We start from the raw sequence: 17,033 nt of genomic DNA, 5'->3' as shown, positions 1-17,033 counted from the left end.
CAACAAGAAGTGCTTAGCTCACCTCTGTATTTTTAAAAATTAGACCAGGGTGCAACCTTAGGTTATGGTGCCACCCACTGGGTCGGCCTGCCCACCTCAGATAACCTAATTAGGATAATCCTCCAGGCCGGCAGTGGTGGCACACGCCTTTAATCCTAAAATTTGGGTGGCAGAGGCAGGAGGAGCTTGGTGAGTTCAAGGCCAGCCTGGTAAACAAAGCAATTTCCAGCCAAAACAAACAAAAAACAAAACAAGATAATCCTCCACAAACTCGCCTAGAAGTCCGTCTCCCAGGAGAGCCCAAGTCTCATCAAGCTGACAACTGATATTGTCTTAACTAGGGTTTCTATTGCTGTGAAGAAATACCATGACCATGGCAAATATTGTTTTTTCTTTTTTTTGCTTTTTCAAGACAGGGTTTCTCTGTGTCGCCTTAATTGTCCTAGAACTCTCTCTGTAGACCAGGCTGACCTCAAACTCAGAGATCTGCCTGTCTCTGCCTCCCAAGTGCAGGGATTAAAGATGTGCACAACCACCTCCCAGCAAAACAACAATAAATCTTACAAAGGAAAACATTTGATTGGGCCTGGCTTACAGTTTCAGAGGCTGGCTCCATTATCATTACAGTAAGACATGGCAGCATGCAGGCAGACATGGTGCTGGATAAGGAGCTGAGTTCTACATCTTGATCCATAGACAACAGAAGGAGACTGTACCAGTACCACACTGGGTGTAGCTTGAGCATATATGACCTTAAAACCCACCTCTGCAATAACACATTCATTCAAACAAGGCCACATCTCCCACTCCCTATGGGTCAAGCATTCAAACACATGAATCTGTTGGGGAGGGTGTAGAACTTTAAGACAATTCTGAAGCCATTTCTGACAACTCTCAGTCTCAGCAGTAATGCTCCCCGCTTCCCCCACTGGGAACCAAGAACCTAACAATTGCTCACACACGTACTGAAATGTTGGGAACATTCCATCATCTTCCTGAGTCCTTGTGAATGGTCTCCAAATAGAACTCAGTTATTGAATAGGGTGACTGATGTTTTGACTTAGACCCTGGGAAAGGGGCAAAGTGACCCTCAGAAGTTTCCCCTTACCTCATCTGATCTGGCAAACACTCTCCAGCCAATTATTGGTAATAGCCCTTTTGAATAAGGCAATCATAAAAGTTAAAGAACAACCCCCAGACACCCCTTACTTCTGTGGCTTTTCCTTTTAAAAATAGCCTGTACCAGACATTCAGGGTCTTCTAGCCTCCCGACTGCTGGAGGACCCTGTCGTGACAGAATTAATAAAATCCTCATGCTTCTACATCAGCTGTGATATGAGAGATGGTCTCTTGGGATGACTCCTCCTCCTCGGTGATTGGACGCTAAGGTCCAACAGGGCCATTCCTATTCCAACCTCCAACCACCACAGAGATTAACTGTGCTGTCTCATCACTTTGAGACATTTTGGTTGGTTTCGCTGTTGTTGCCGAAATGAATGTCTATGCACCTCATTGTGTCCATGTTCCCTCAGAAGAGGTCAGAAGGGACCATTGTATCCCTTGGAACTGGAGTTATGGATGGCTGTGAACCACCATGTGGGTACGGAAAACCAAACACTGGTTTTACTTGTTCCTCCAGAGGAACAAGTGTTCTTAACCACTGAGCCACCTCTCCAGTCCTGCTACAATATTTCACTGTGTAGCCCAGAGTGGCCTGGAACCCTCTGGAAACTAGGCTGCCTTCAGACTCAGAGATCTCCCTGCTTCTGCCTTCCAAATACTGGGGTTACAGGCCTGGGCTACCACACTAAGCAAAAATGTTTTTAACAGTCTCTGAGGCTTTATAGGAACTTCAAATAGTTTCCACAGCGCTCATTCCTTTAAAGTGTTCAAAACTGGGCATGGTGGTATTAGTCAAGTCAGGGTTCTCTAGAGTCTCCTCCTTCCCTCCCTCCCTCCCTTCCTTCCTCCTTCTCTGTGTGTGTGTGTGTGTCTCTCCCTCCCCCCTCTCTCTGTGTGTGTATTAAATTGACAAGCTGCAGTCCAACTAATCCAACAATGCCTAGCTGTGAATGGAAAGTCCAAAAATCTAGTAGTTTCTCAGTCCCACAAGGCTGGGAGTCTCGCTGGTCTTCTGCATATGTTGGAGTCCAGAAGAAGCAGGCTCTAATGCCAGTGAAGGAGTGGATGTGCTGGCAAGGAAAGGGCAGGCAGGTGAAGAGCAAACCCTTCCTTCCACGTCCTTATGTAGGCTTCCAGGAGCAGCTGTGGCCCAGAATAAAGGTGTCTTTCCACTTCAAGATTCATATCAGGGCCTGGAGGGATGGCTTAGCCATTAAAGGCTAGGCTCACAACCAAAAATATAAGAGTTCGGTTCCCAGCACCCATGGCTGTCCCTCCAGGTACCTTAGAAAAAAAAAAGATTCATATCAGAAATTTGTGAGCCCATGGCCTTAATCTTTAAAAAACCAAACACGCACACATACACACACGCACATGCACAAAAAAGAAACTACAGACCACTGGTTTAAGACCAAAATTTACTGTTAGCCATTCATGAACTACGGAGAAGGCAGTGCACGGCTGTCATCTTCACGATCTTGGGCCAAGCTTTCTTCAAACTCACCAGAGGTCCACCTGCCTCTGCCTCCCAAGCGCTGGGATTAAAGGCGTGCGCCTTCTTGGCCACAGCTGCCACCACCACTACCACCTGGCTAGAGATTCAGTCTTGCGATTCTGAATGTTTCTGCATACAAAATGGTTAAGTCTGGTAAATGCTCAGTTTTCAGAGCTCAACAGCTGATAGTACACTCGGTTATAAAAATACGTAATATTTAGCAACAAATTTTATCAAAGCATCTGAGTAAATCATGCTTTTAGATTTAATATAAAATGTGTTGAAGCGTACACGAATGCCAAATTAAATTACTTCAAACATTTGGGGAAGAAAGCAGGGGAGCAGGTGTTAGCTCAACTTGTTCTGGCCTCACCCTACCAGACATGGTGGGGTCCCTAGGTTGCCTCCTGCTTCGAGGTCCTCAGAGCTGCGCTGGACTCAAAGCTCTGGGTCTGGGGCCTCCAGAAGTCTCCCTTAACATAGACTCCACTAAATCTTCAGAGAATTGTACCCGCTGCCTACTTGACTGTCACAATGTCGGAGTCTCAAGGGCCCTTTCCCTACAAGAACAGGCTGAAGCCTCTGGGAGATGGCTGATCTTGGTTGTCAACCTGACTGGATTTAGAATTAAGCAAGAGACACTCCCCAGGCACACCTGTGAGTGATTTCTGCAACTGTCAAGTAAAGTGAGAAGATCCACCCTAAAAGTGAGCGGCACTATCCTGGGACTGCCCAGGTATGAGGAGGTCTAAGATTTGATTTTATTGCTCCTCTCTGGCAAGAGAGTCTGCCTTTCTGCTGCCATCTTTCACTTACACCAGAACGCAACTTCTTCAGCCTTCCAACTTGTGCTGAAGGCCAGGAACCCTCCACGTTTTCAGCACTAGATTAAGACTACAAAGGTGTCCATTTCTTACAAGTTCTCAGCCTTTCCAGGATGCAGACAGTCACTGTTGGATGACCCAGACTGAATCGTGTAAGTCAACATAATGTTTATTTACTTATTTTCATCCTATCAGTTCTGTTCCTCTAGAGAACAGCTAATATATCCACTTACCACTCATGCCTGACCACAGCAGATATGACAATAATACAGGAAAATACGCTTATGTTAAATATACCACAAAACAAATCTTAAGTCCAGCAGGGGTACCTGGCCAGACTGACTGAATCTGCCAACCCCACACCAAGACTGCAGAGGCAGGCTCCTTTTCCTAACCCGTGCCCAGCTCCTTGGACTCTGTTATCTTCTCCCTCGTCTCTTATGGTCACCAAATGCACGTTGGCCTCTTTTCTATCTTTCACTGCAATATGTAATCCAAATCTAAGCCACCTTTGTTCCTTCCTCCTAAAGCTCAACTTAGATCTGTTCCTGTCTTCCTTGCCGCCTCAAACCTGTTTGGATAACCGCAGGAACTGTGTGTATATCCATTACTTTCCGCAAAGAATCACAGAGCAAGGAACGTGCCAGGCTGAGTTGGGAGGCGGGAACACCACGGGGGCGGTCCCGGCCAGCCAATCACAAGCGTGCTCCAGGACGCCCAAAGGAGTCCCGGATCCTAGAAAGGATCCACTCCGCAGGAAATAAAAAGCTAACCGCGGCGTCCCCCCTCCTACAAACAGCCACTCTCGTGCATTGGCTGAGAGCCCTGACGTCATCGCTCCGCGACAACGCCGTCTTCCCGCTTCTCAACTCTGACGGCAGAGCGGCGCCGACCTCCGGGTCTGAGAAGAGCGGGAGGAGGTGGCGGCCTCGGGAAGATGTAAGTTGGGGGAGGAATCCGGCCGCATCCGTACTTCGGGGACCGCCTGCCGGGCTTGGTGGGGCGCATCGTGGAGCCGTTTGCGTCCCGCAGCCCCGCGGTGTGGTGGAGGCCTACCGGAGACGCGCACAGCCCGAAGAGAAAGAGGGGTTCGGGTCGGGCGGAGTGGGAGGCGTCGAGGCCGCGGCCCGGAAGTGGTCGCCGCGGTCGCAGACGGAAGGGCGATCCCGCACCGTTAGCTCGGCGGCGACCAGCTTAGCTTGCGGGACTCCCGGCAGCTGCGAGCGCCGCCTCTTCTCTTGTTTTCTTGTCTAGCTGGAGACCTCGGCTCGCCACGCCGGGCCCTGCCTGAGTTGTGAGTGGAGAAAGGGTGGGAGGCGAGGTCGATATAGTGGCCGGAGCGGACGGTGCCGATGGTGAACCGGCCTACAAGGTTGGCTTTCTTTTAGATCTCTTCCCACGCGTGTTTATCCAACTCCTGTGTGCAGTCCTCAGTTCCGGGCCTTGAGGATCTGGCCCTCAGGGTGGACTGAGCACGGTTACCGAGCTGGAAGGGAGACTATTGAGAGGTTACGGTTGATGGTAGAGACGTGGAGTAGGCGTCCGTTCCGTACCTGTGCTGCTTCGTACGCACCGCGTCTCAAATGTGCTTTTATATGTCGAGAGTCTTTGAAGGTTGCCGAAACGGCCTCTGCTCTAGATGTAACTAATTGTTTTCTCCTCTCTCTGGCTGTCGGACGCACGCCTTTCCGGAGGACAGGGAGGTGACCAAGGTCCTGGGCTGGTTGGTACCTGCACTTGAGAGAACAGAGAACCTCACCTTTGCTTTCTAGCACTCGACCACAGCCAGCAAAGTGTTTGCTTACACTATCGTTACAATTGGTAGACTGCTTAAAAATACCAGGTTCTGCTTGCTTCATAAAAGTACTTTCTGCCAGGTTGGGCTGGGGGGTGCCCAAGCGGAATCTGTTCTTTGCCACTGGTAGCAACCCAAACTGAAATGTTAAAGCACATACCAGAATTAAATAACTTAGTATGGAAAAACACAAATATTTAGTATTTTTATATTGGTCATGCTATAAAGGTAATTTTTGTTATCTTATTAAAAACTAATTTTGGGACCCACACACTACTTTTAATCCCAGCACTCGGGTGTCATGTCTCTTGAATTTGAGGGCTGCATAATGAGACCCTGTCTCAAGAAAGAAAAAACTATTAATTTTGGACTGTCAGTCTTTGTCAATAGTAGAGTCCTTGTTGAGTGGACCAGGCTCTGGGTTTTTTGGTTTGTCCTTTGTTTTTGTGTTTTGTTTTTGGAAACAGTGTGTCCTGGAACTAGCTAGCTCTTGTAGACCAGGCTGGCCTTGAGAGATCCGCCTGCCTCTGCCTCCCAAGTGCTGGGATTAAAGGCGTGCACCACTGTTCCCCAGACCATTTGTTTGTTTCTGAAGCAGTGACTCTGTCAGGGTAGCCTCCACAGAAATCCACCTGCCTCTGCCTCCCAAGTGCTGGGGTTAAAGGTGTGTACCACCATTGCCCAGCCCTACAAGAAAAATTTTACGCTAGTTTTGATGTGGCTGCAAGGAAATTCGAGGTTGTGTTCATGGCTCACATTATTACTGGGCAGTCCTGCTCTGTGTGATCTCTCCCAAAAGTAATCTTAAGGTGAGCTGTGACGGACTTGATTAAGCATTCATAAGGTGTGATGAGGTAAGAGAGGGTGTGGGTGTAGTTTCCAAACGTGAAGAAAGCCCTTTGTCACCGCTGAACTTAAAGTTTTAGTTGGGTGCCTTGTCAGATTCACAGGCAGCCGAGGTCGGGAGAGGTGAAGCTCTAGTCATGGCTCGGGTGATGGGGTGCTTTTGCCTACCATGAGGTCCTTGTCTCAGTCTCCAGCCCCATATAGAAAGCCTTTAATCCCAGGTGAATGCAAGAGAATCAACAATCAGACTTTCCTGCATAGGACATTTGAAGCCAGCCTCGGCTAGATTATAAAATACGCCTTTAATCCCTGCACTCAGTAGGCCGAGGCCAACCTGGTCTACATAGGCAGTTCCAGGACAGCTAGGGCTACATAATAGAGAGTCCTGTCTCTAAAAAACAAAAAATTATAAAACTAACAGTGAGTAACAGCAAGGTGTAGTGGCACTTGCCTTTAATTCCAGAACTCGAGAGGCGGAAGCAGGAAGAGTTCCAGACAAGCCTGGTCTATAGTTCCAGGGCAGCCAGAGCTATATAATAGACAGATCCTGTCTCAGTAAAAAAATGGTTGAGAATGAGTGCCATGGCCGAGATGACTGTAGTGAAGCACAAAGTCAAATGCAGGCACGCTTGCTTACTCCAGGCCGTGGGTTGCTGTGTTCCCTGGCGGGTGTCTATAGCATGTTTTAGGGCAAACTGCTTGAAAAGATTTTGTAGCCCTTTAAGGAGCTGCATTGGTAATCATTTACCATGTTCCATTCGTCTGTCCAGAGGCAAGGGCTCTTCTCTTTTGGGTTAGAATATTTACTCTGCAGCATTTAGAAGTGCCCTGTCTCTGAAATCAAAAACCAATGGTCTATTCTTTCTCTCGTGGTTACAGTTGAAGAAAGGGGGCCTTTGCTTGTATTTTGCTCCCTAAGAAGAGAGCACAGGAAGCAGTTTCTAAATTTAGTTTTTGTTAGTGTTATTTAGCATATTGTTAAACCTTTAAACAACCTATAAGATCTCACCCCATTCCAAGTTTCAAGGTGCAGAAAGAATTCAGTATCTGTGTTTCCCTGACTGCTGCCTAGATCCAGCAGGTCACATTTTCCCACATTTGCTTTATATTTCCCCACCTGACAGTCTTACAGGCTATCTTTGTGTAGCCCTCCTGGCTGTCCTAGAACTAGCCCTGTAGAGCATGCTGACCTTGATCTCTTCACCTTTGTCTCCCAAGTGCTGGCATTAAATATGTGTGCCACCACAGCCTGACTTTAGGGCCCTTTTTTATGCTCTTCTGTAATGTTTTGTCCATTTGTGTTGAATATTTAATGTTTTGGTGTTTGTCAGACAAATCTGAGCATGGCAGTTGATCTACCAATTGGGGGTTTTCTCCTCAGAAGCCATTGTGGTATCTAGTATTTTTTGAAAGCCAGCAAACTTACCAGTGAACTCTAGAGTTGTGCATGCTCTGAAATAACATTGATAGGTACAATTACCATCCCCATTTCTTTAATGAAAATAATGAAGAATCTTAATATTCCTCTTGTATGTTGGGCATGTAATAAATTTTGTAAGTTTTTTCCTATTTTAAAAAAAAACTAAGGTGTCCATTCCATTCCATTTGTGCCTCTTATGGGAGTAGGAAAAAACCCATGAGGAAGTAAGGGCTGTCCTCTGTATGGACACTTGCTGTTTGCTGTGTTCCCTTGCTCTTCTCTTGTGTGCTCAACTTTTTGTTGCAAAGTAGGTTTGTTGCCTTGTCGATTCGTTTACTCTATTTAAATCCTTTTATCTTGTTACTAGGCTGCTCTTTGGCGTATATTGCAATCGATTAGGGATCGTTTCTCAGACTCGAGTTAGAAGTGAGAGTTGAGATAAGTGAGGCCGACATTGCTGCTTTGAACACCTCAGAAGGGAGAATGGATTTATCAGGAGTGAAAAAGAAGAGCTTGCTAGGAGTCAAAGAAAATAATAAAAAGTCCAGCACTAGGTAATCCTTCTGTAAGATTTTTCTAGTGCTATTTTGGGGGTGCTTACTGTTTTAGGAACCCTCAGAGAGGGGAGATTTTGAGTTCTACAGTGAGTGTCCTAACCCACAGATGGTTTTGCTCTGTGATCACCTGGGATCTTAGTATTCCCTCTGGACCCCACTGCTGGGTTGTACTATTCCAGGGCTTGGTCAGGGGAGCTTGCAACCTCATATTCTTCCTCGCCATGCAGGGCTCCTTCTCCTACCAAGCGCAAGGACCGCTCTGACGAGAAGTCCAAGGATCGCTCTAAAGATAAAGGGGCCACTAAAGAGTCGAGTGAGAAGGATCGTGGCAGGGATAAGACTCGGAAGAGACGCAGTGCTTCAAGTGGAAGCAGCAGCACCAGGTGGGGCAGAGGGGCCACTGCTGCAGCCCCTGTCTTCCTTCACGGTGAAGGCCACCGAGGACAACCTTTTCTTTTTAGGAGGGTGACATGTTTGTGTGTTAGGGAAGTCAGAGATCAGCCTTGGGTGTTAAATTCTTTCCCTTGGGGAAATGTAAAGGACATCTGCCCTTCCTGTGCTCCTACCAACAAACCAATGTCAGTGTCCACTGACACTCACTCCAGGGAACTGCTGAGTTTGTTAGAGTTACTAGTGCCGTGGGTGCGGGCTTACTGATAGGAGTATGGGTGAGGACTCCCCTGTGGTTGTATGGACAGAGTTCTCACCCCTCATAATCCCCTACTTAAAGCATCTGCGAGGCCGTGCGCAATTAGGGCAGAATTGCATACTACAGCTGGTTAGAAGGGCTGGCTGAATACTCCCTGAGGATCCCTTCACCTCCCTGTCTCTTCCTTCCAAGAGAGACCAGCCTGGCTGTGATGATATTTGGTGTGCAGGCCCAGCTGCACTGAGAATGACAGCAGTTTGGCTGGGAGGGTAGTACTGTATAACGTGTTCCACAAGAGCTTTCTACTTTGTTTTGACAGGATTTCATTGGTGTCTTAAGACTTGCCAATTAAACTGAGGCCAGGGGAAGGGTACCTTTTCTTAACTACTTTGGAAGCAACCAGACCCTAGGGTTGTTGACAAGACCCTAAGTTATGACATGCTGATTTTGAGTTTCATCTCATATATGATGTATGTTCTTGCTATGTAATGTATATTGCATATGGATATGAACTCCTCTATGATACTAGAAAATTGATATTTAGATGTTATGAACTGTTTCTCTCGCAAGTATTAGTCATTCTTTCATTCTGAATTGAAATTCGATGGCTTCAGTCTAGAGCTTTTTATTTTAAGTATATGAGTTTTGCCTGCATGTATGCATGCATACCGAAGCCAGAAGAGGGCATTGGGTCCTCTGAAACCCACAGAAGCCAGAAGAGGGCATTGGGTCCTCTGAAACCATCACAAGGCAATTGTGAGCTGCCATGTGGATGCTGGAAACTAAACCTAGGTCCTCTGGAAGTGTTCTTAGTTGCTGAGCTGTTTTTTCAGCCCCTCGAGCTCAGTTTTTGGTAGTTGAAAGCCTGCCTGAGTATCTACAGCCCTGTTACAAGCTGAGGTGGTGATCTGACCTTGGCTAGACTCCTGCCTTTTCTCCATTGGTAAAGTTTAGGGTTCTGTACAGGTGACAACAGCCTGTCTTTTCTTTCGGGACCTGTCAGGTGTCATTGCTGATGACTTAAAGAACTAGGAGGTCCATTTCCTGCTGGGCAGTCTTTGTGCAGAAACGTGACTCTTGCTCATTGTTGACTCTCTGATACCCCCCTTTTCCTCAGGTCTCGATCCAGCTCAACTTCCAGCTCGGGCTCCAGCACCAGCACAGGTTCAAGCAGTGGCTCTAGCTCCTCCTCTGCGTCCAGCCGCTCTGGGAGCTCCAGCACATCCCGGAGCTCCAGCTCTAGCAGCTCCTCCGGCTCCCCCAGCCCTTCCCGGCGCAGGCATGACAACAGGCGGCGCTCCCGCTCCAAGTGAGTGCAGGGTGGCTAGCCTGCTTATTTCCATGGCTATAAGAAAAGTAGATCAGGGACTGACAAGATGCCTCAGCAGTAAAGGGTTTTGCTGCCAAGCTTATGACAGTCTGAGTTCAATCTTCAGGACCCACGTGGTGGTGTGTGGTAACACCCACAAGTTGCCATCTGACCTCCACATATGTATGCACTATAACACAAAAGTACATATTTTTTAATAGTTTATTTGTTTTTTATTTACAATGGTGTTTTGCCCACTTGCATGTCTACGTGAGGGTGTGGGATCCCCTGGAACAAGAGTTACAGACAGTTGTGAGCTGCCGTGTGGGTGCTGGGAATAGAACAATTGAACCCGAGTCCTCTGGAAGAGCAGCCAGCACTCTTAACTGCTGAGTCATCTCTCCAGCCCATGATTGATTGATTGATTGATTGATTGAAAGTATGTCATGGGAAAGTGGTGGTGCATGCCTTAATCCCAGCTCTCAGGATGGTCTACAAGTTATCCTCTAACCTCTACACGTATTGCCCTGGCACTTGCCCACACAAAATAAAAGAGGTGGGGGGGGCTCTTAATTTGAAGGGTTTCTAAATCAAGGATAACGTCTTAGTTGGTGTTCCTTTGCTGTGAAAAGACACATGAGCAAGGCAGCTCTTATAAAGGAAAGCGTTTAATTGGAGCTGGCTTACAGTTTCAGAGGTTTAGTCCATTATCCTCATGTGGTGGGGAGTATGGTGGCATGTGGGCAGACATGGTGACAGGTCTACATCTGGATGTGAAGGCAGCAGAAGAGATAGGTACTGAGCCTGGCTTTGGTTTTTTTGTTTGTTTGTTTGTTTTTGTTTTTGTTTTTTTTCGAGACAGGGTTTCTCTGTGGCTTTGGAGCCTGTCCTGGAACTAGCTCTTGTAGACCAGGCTGGTCTCGAACTCACAGAGATCCGCCTGCCTCTGCCTCCCGAGTGCTGGGATTAAAGGCGTGCGCCACCACCGCCCTTGGCTTTGGTTATGAGCCTATGGGGCCACTCTCATTCAAACCACCATGGGTAATATAAGTGAATTGGTAAGAACTCTTCTAGACAGCTGTTCAAGCTAAGTAGAAACCTCAACACCGCTGCTGAGGCAGGCTCTCACTAGGCAGTATAGGTTGGCTTTGAACTTCTAGTACTCCTCCTGCCGTGACCTCCTGGGTGCTGGGGTTTTTGGCAGATATCACCACACCCAATTGATATTTTCTTCCTTTTTCCATGTTGGGGACCAAATCTGAGACCTTGCCCTGAACTCTCCCTCAAACTCACTATGGTTGGTGGAAAATGAATTTTTGGGTGTTTTGTATTTTCAGATCCAAACCACCTAAAAGAGATGAGAAAGAGAGGAAAAGGCGGAGCCCTTCACCTAAGCCCACCAAAGTGCACATTGGGAGGCTCACCAGGAATGTGACGAAGGTACGAGTCACTAATCCATGAAGGCTGGACAAGCTGGTGTCTGGCAGCAGGTGCATCTAGAATGTAATCCATGACTTTATTACATTTCTATCCAGGAGACTTCTCCCCAGTGACACATGTTGTCGTGTGGCAGAATGTTTTCACACTAGTGGGGATTTACTCCGCATTTAGTGAATTCCCTTTGACCATTAAGTAATAGATAGGTAAACAAGGATGTGACCTTTCTCTCTGTAGGATCATATCATGGAAATATTTTCTACTTATGGGAAAATTAAAATGATTGACATGCCTGTAGAAAGGATGCATCCTCATCTATCCAAAGGCTACGCATATGTAGAGTTTGAGAATCCAGATGAAGCGGAGAAGGCACTGAAACACATGGATGGAGGTGAGTGACCCTATGACCACCCTCAGCCCTGTCAACTCTGTCCTCACAGGAACATTGGAGTAGGTTTCCAACCCAGGTGCTTTTGAGTCTCAGTGGTCTCTTACTCTTTTGGCTTTTGAGGGGCTCACCACCCAGCTCCCAAATAGATCACACACGGAGGCTTATTCATAGTTATGAATGTCTGGCCTTAGCTTGGCTTGTTTCTTGCCAGCTTTTCTCTCTTTCTTTCTTTCTTTCTTTCTTTCTTTCTTTCTTTCTTTCTTTCTTTCTTCCTTTTCTTTCTTTCTTTCTTTTCTTTTCTTTTTTTATACATTTTTAAAAATTTATTTATTATGTGTATAGTGTTCTGTCTGCATGTATGCCTACATGCCAGAAGAGGGTGCTGGATCTCATTACAGATGATTGTGAGCCATGATGTGGTTACTGGGAATTGAACTCAGGACCTCTGGAAGAGCAGCCAGTGCCCTTAACCTCTGAGCCATCTCTCCAGCCCACAGCCAGCTTTTCTTAACTAAATAACCCATCTACCTTTTGCCTCTGGCCTTCTACCTTTCTCTTACTTCTGTACATCTTTCACTCTGACTCCATGACTGGCTGGGTAACTGGCCACTGATGTCCTCCTTCTTCCTCTTCCTCGTTTCTATTTATCCCCTCTGCCTGCCAGCCCCGCCTGTCCTCGCTCCTGCCTCACTATTGGCCTTTCAGCTCTTTATTAGACCAAAAAGTGTTTTAGACAGGCAAAGAATCAGAGCTTTACAGCGTTAACAAATGCAGCATAAACAAAAGTAACACCTGAAAACAGTATTCTGCAACCCTTTGTAGATTCTGATTCTTACTCGGTGGGGTATAGTTATCAAGAATCTGTTTTCTGAAGCACTCATCACTGAAAAGGTCATCAAACATGAATACATTACTAGCATTTTAAGAATTTTTCAATCTGTTAAAAACCTGTGGATCAATTAAAGCTTTTTGTTTAACAAAAATTATTTGGCTTTTACATGGGAATATTTTCTTTTATGTTTTGTGATTTTTTTTTTTTTTTTTTTTTTTTTTTTTTGTTTTTTTTTTTTTTTTTTTTGGTTTTTTCGAGACAGGGTTTCTCTGTGGCTTTGGAGCTGTCCTGGAACTAGCTCTTGTAGACCAGGCTGGTCTCAAACTCACAGAGATCCGCCTGCCTCTGCCTCCCGAGTGCTGGGATTAAAGGCGTGCGCCACCACTGCCCGGCTGAGAATCTTTTTCTATTTTACCAACATTTCATAACTGTTGCTGGAGTGGGCTTTTTGTTTTGTTGGTTTGGTTTGGGGTTTAGGGGTTTTTTTGGGGGGGGTCAGAGTAGGGCATGGTTGGAGACAGGACTCTTTGTAGCCCTGGCTGTCTTGGAACTCACTCTGCTTACCAGGCTGGCCTTGAACGCACTGAGGTTCTCCCACCTCTGCCTGCACCTCCCAAGCGTGCGCCACCACTGCCTAGCAAGGTGGAGTGTTGCTTAGTAATAGTTTTTGATGGTCAATTTCCACTTCATATCAGTGCTTTAGAGAATACAGGATTTGTGTCTCGCTCTAGCATATGGACAGCTACAGAGACTGAGAACTGGCAGCTCACAGTACCATCTGGGCCATTAACCTGTGTTGGGAACCTTAGAGTCCTCAGATGCCTGTTAAGCTTTACAAATATCTAAAAGTTTTAATTGGAGTTTTGTTGTTGCCTTTCTGTATGGATTTTCTTTGATACTTAGCCACTTTAATTCCCTCAAGTGTTTCAAGAGTTCAGCATAAGCTACCTGTGTTGTTCATATCAGCTCAGGTTCTATGAGTGACACCTTCACTTTCAAAGTGCTTGTCATCTGGTATTGCCAGAGTGCATTTTCTGATCAGTTAAAAATCCAGGAACTAACCATGCCATGGTGGCACACACCTTTAATCCCAGCATTCGGGAGGCAGAAGCAGGTAGATCTCTGAATTAATTCAAGGCCAACCTGGTCTATAAGAGCTAGTTCCAGGACAGGCTCCAGAGCTACAGAGAAACCCTGTCTCGAAAAACGCGGGGGTGAGGGGAGATTCAGGGAACTAGAGTGGCCTTTGCTGGCAGTTGGCTACTTGATGTCTTATCTGTTGTTCAGTTAATGCAGTGACATTCTTCATTGGCTCTGGTTAGACTGGGTTTTGTCATGAGGGTGCCTGAATTAGCCTCTGGGTATTGCAGGCAGGAGCCTGCCCTTTGTCAACACTGAGGCGAGGTTTGGGCTCTGGGGACCCTAGATGTGGAAACAGTCTGTAGCTGTTATGTGTCCCTAAGTTTGCACCTCAGTGCTCTTTGCTTTTCTCTCTCTGAGCCCCTGTAAGTTCCTGAGGTTTGTGTCCAGCAGTGCCTCCTCCCTTTTTTTGAAATCCCTATTTTTTTTTTTCTTTCTTTTTTTTTTTTTTTTTTTTTTTTTTTTTTTTTTTGGTTTTTTTTTTTGGTTTTTCGAGACAAGGTTTCTCTGTGGCTTTGGAGCTCTTTTATTTGGAAATTAGTTCATGTAGATAGCTGCAGAACTCTTCAAACAAGTTTCTTTCTTTCCCCAGCCTGAGCTTCCCACTGTCCTTAAAAAGGGAAGTTCAGGGCCAGGTGTGCCTTTAGTTCCAGCAACTGGGAGGCAGAAGCAAGTGGATTTGTGAGTTTGAGGTTGGTCTGGTCTACCTAGTGAGTTCCAGGACAGCCAGGGCTATGTAGTGAGACCCTGTCTGAAAAAGGAAGCTCAGCTACCTTCTTGCCCCTGCCAAAAGCCTCCATCCTGCCCTTAAGCCCCGAGCTATCTTGTCACTTGTTCCATAGCTGTTGGTTCTGTGTCTTCTACCTAACAGGTTTCAACACGTTTTCAGGATTGTGTGTGGGTTGTCTGTCTTCTGGGAAGTTGTACCGGTGCCTCAGTTAGTGTCTTAAATCTCATCCCTGTGTTAGCTTTTGCTGGTGTTCCTTGTGTTATGATTGTTTACCTTGGTATACTGAGTACCTAAATTGGTGCTTGCCTGGAGTAGGTAGGGTTTTGTTTTGTATTTGAGACAGGGTCTACCTATGTACCTCTACCCCTGTCTGGTCTCATTGGGCCAGGACCTTTCTGTGTAGACAAGGCTGGCTACAAATTCTCAGAGATCTACCTGTTCTGTCTCTGCTTCTCCAATGCTGGGGTTAATTTTGATATTTTTGTTTGATTTGACTTTGAGGCATTATGTGTGTGTGTATATATATATATATATCTCACTATGTTGCTGAGGTTAACTAAGAGTTACCTCCACCTTCTAAGCGCTGAGATTCCAGGCATGTGTGACCACACCATCACAGGCATGAGTATGGTAAGTACTTAATAGAGATCTTACGATTTTGTCCCTTTTTTTCTACAGGACAAATTGATGGCCAAGAGATCACTGCTACTGCTGTGTTGGCACCCTGGCCTCGGCCACCCCCACGGCGATTCAGCCCACCCAGGAGAATGCTTCCACCGCCTCCCATGTGGCGCAGGTCACCCCCACGGATGAGGAGGAGGTGATTTAATTGAAATTGCCCTTGACCCATCTGGCTTTTTTATGTGATTTATAAACCCAAATGGCTCCTTCATTGTTGCCCATTTGGGGTTGAATACAGAAAGAAGGTTAGCATGTGGCGGCCCTTGGGTACTGGTCAGAGAAAGGACAGTCAAAATATGTGTATTGACAGGCACAGATGAGGCCCTTGCAAGGAATCATCTCTAGAGTCTAAGCTGGCATGGTGGCACATGCCTTTCTTTAATCCCAGCACTGGGGAGGTAGAGGCAGGTAGATCTCTGAGTTCTAGGACAGCCTGGTCTACACAGTGAAACCCTGACTAGAAAAAGATTACAGGAGGGGTTAAGAGAGGCGCTTTGGGGTCAGACAGCAGAAGCCACACTTCATAGGGTTGTAAAATTGTCTTAGAAAAGGCCATTTTGCCCCCATAGCTGTGCTTCTTGGATAGTTTTGCTTTTGGCTGACCAGTTTTCTCTTCCTGCAGGTCTCGCTCTCCAAGGCGCAGGTCCCCTGTGCGTAGGAGGTCTCGGTCTCCTGGCCGCCGCCGCCATAGGAGCCGGTCCAGCTCCAACTCCTCCCGATAAGCAGGGACGTTGATTTGTACCTCTGTAACTTATGTTCCCCCAACTCAGTTTTGTCCTTTCTTTAGCCAACGAGGATCTTTAGGGAAGGATCCCATACGGGTGGGCTTTGAAGACAGCAGTTGAGATATTTCCTCTGCAGGAGGATTCTGGCTGCAGAGGTACTGTTGATTCAGGACTGTGCCCATAAAGGTGCCCTGTAGTTTTCTGGCTAGAAAGTTCATCCTTCCCGTTCTTGAGAGTCTGGTTTATAGCAGAGCCAGCTGGGATGAGCAAGCCTCCATATTACAGCACACCGTTGTCCACAGATGACCTAGGACCTAGGCAGCCTGGTCGTACTGCTGCTGTGCCACATCTGCGGAAGGAGGACCAGGCTGCTGTGCTGTCCATGTCCTGACCATGTCCCCGTTGGAGTCCTCGTCAACTTCTAGGGTTAAACACCTTTATCTTTCCCTGCCCCTAGGTCTCTGCTATTCTCTGAAATTGGTGAGCCAGTTCTACAGGGTCCTGATGGAACCTGCCACCACACTCATTGTCACCTGCCGTTCACGGGGATGTTGCGGGTTAACCGTGGCAGTGTATACATTGCCTCTTTTTGCTTTTGTTGTACAGTCAGTACTATAAATTTTGTTTTGAGTTTTATGACTTTGTAGTATTTTAGATAAGGTCGTTTGTACTTGTGTAGAGTGAGAGGACTTGAATAAACCTCGGACTAGATGCAAACTGAGTGCTGGTGTCGCTGCCTCCTTCTTAGTCCAGAACAGTCGAGATTTGTGTCCGCCCAACTAAGAACTCACTTTAGGCTTAATTCCCAAAGTGGCATTTCTAAAAGCTCTCAGCCAGGGGGACTCAGGTGTGTGTTTGGAGTGAGATCAATACAGTGGATGAGAAGCTGATTCTGCCTGAGGCTGCTGCTGTGTTTTAAAGATAAGGAAATAATTTCCTGTCCCCTACTGGCCCTGAGTTTCCGATTATCCATCCCCCACACCACAGAAAAGTCTATGCCAGAAGGAAGACTTAGAAACGTTTAAAACAGTAAACATTGAGGTTGCCCTCAGTGCATATGCCATACAGGTGGCTGCTTTT

General features: G+C 46.7%; 1 protein-coding gene across 4 annotated transcripts; it reads left to right on the top strand.

Annotated features, from left to right (window-relative positions):
• The first annotated feature begins 4,253 nt into the window (after window positions 1-4,253).
• Window positions 4,254-16,674, top strand: Rnps1 (RNA binding protein with serine rich domain 1). Of its 4 annotated transcripts, none has more exons than XM_038328267.1 (8): window positions 4,254-4,380; window positions 4,696-4,813; window positions 8,287-8,442; window positions 9,826-10,017; window positions 11,355-11,457; window positions 11,692-11,845; window positions 15,226-15,367; window positions 15,851-16,674. In XM_038328267.1, the coding sequence occupies exons 2-8, from the start codon at window positions 4,794-4,796 to the stop codon at window positions 15,948-15,950; spliced, it is 867 nt and encodes a 288-aa protein (XP_038184195.1). In that variant the 5' UTR covers window positions 4,254-4,380; window positions 4,696-4,793; the 3' UTR covers window positions 15,951-16,674. The 4 variants fall into 4 exon arrangements, with proteins under 4 accessions (XP_038184195.1, XP_038184196.1, XP_038184193.1 ...); XM_038328265.1 differs by lacking the exon at window positions 4,696-4,813 and adding an exon at window positions 7,870-8,056 and having other exon boundaries at window positions 4,289-4,380; XM_038328266.1 differs by lacking the exon at window positions 4,254-4,380 and adding an exon at window positions 7,870-8,056 and having other exon boundaries at window positions 4,697-4,813.
• The last annotated feature ends 359 nt before the right edge of the window (window positions 16,675-17,033 follow it).

The sequence above is a fragment of the Arvicola amphibius genome, chromosome 4 (genome assembly GCF_903992535.2).
Source record: "Arvicola amphibius chromosome 4, mArvAmp1.2, whole genome shotgun sequence".
In the NCBI taxonomy this organism is placed as follows: Eukaryota; Metazoa; Chordata; class Mammalia; order Rodentia; family Cricetidae; genus Arvicola; species Arvicola amphibius.
The sequence above is the reverse complement of the archived record's forward strand: the minus strand, read 5'-3'. Positions and strand labels throughout refer to the sequence as shown.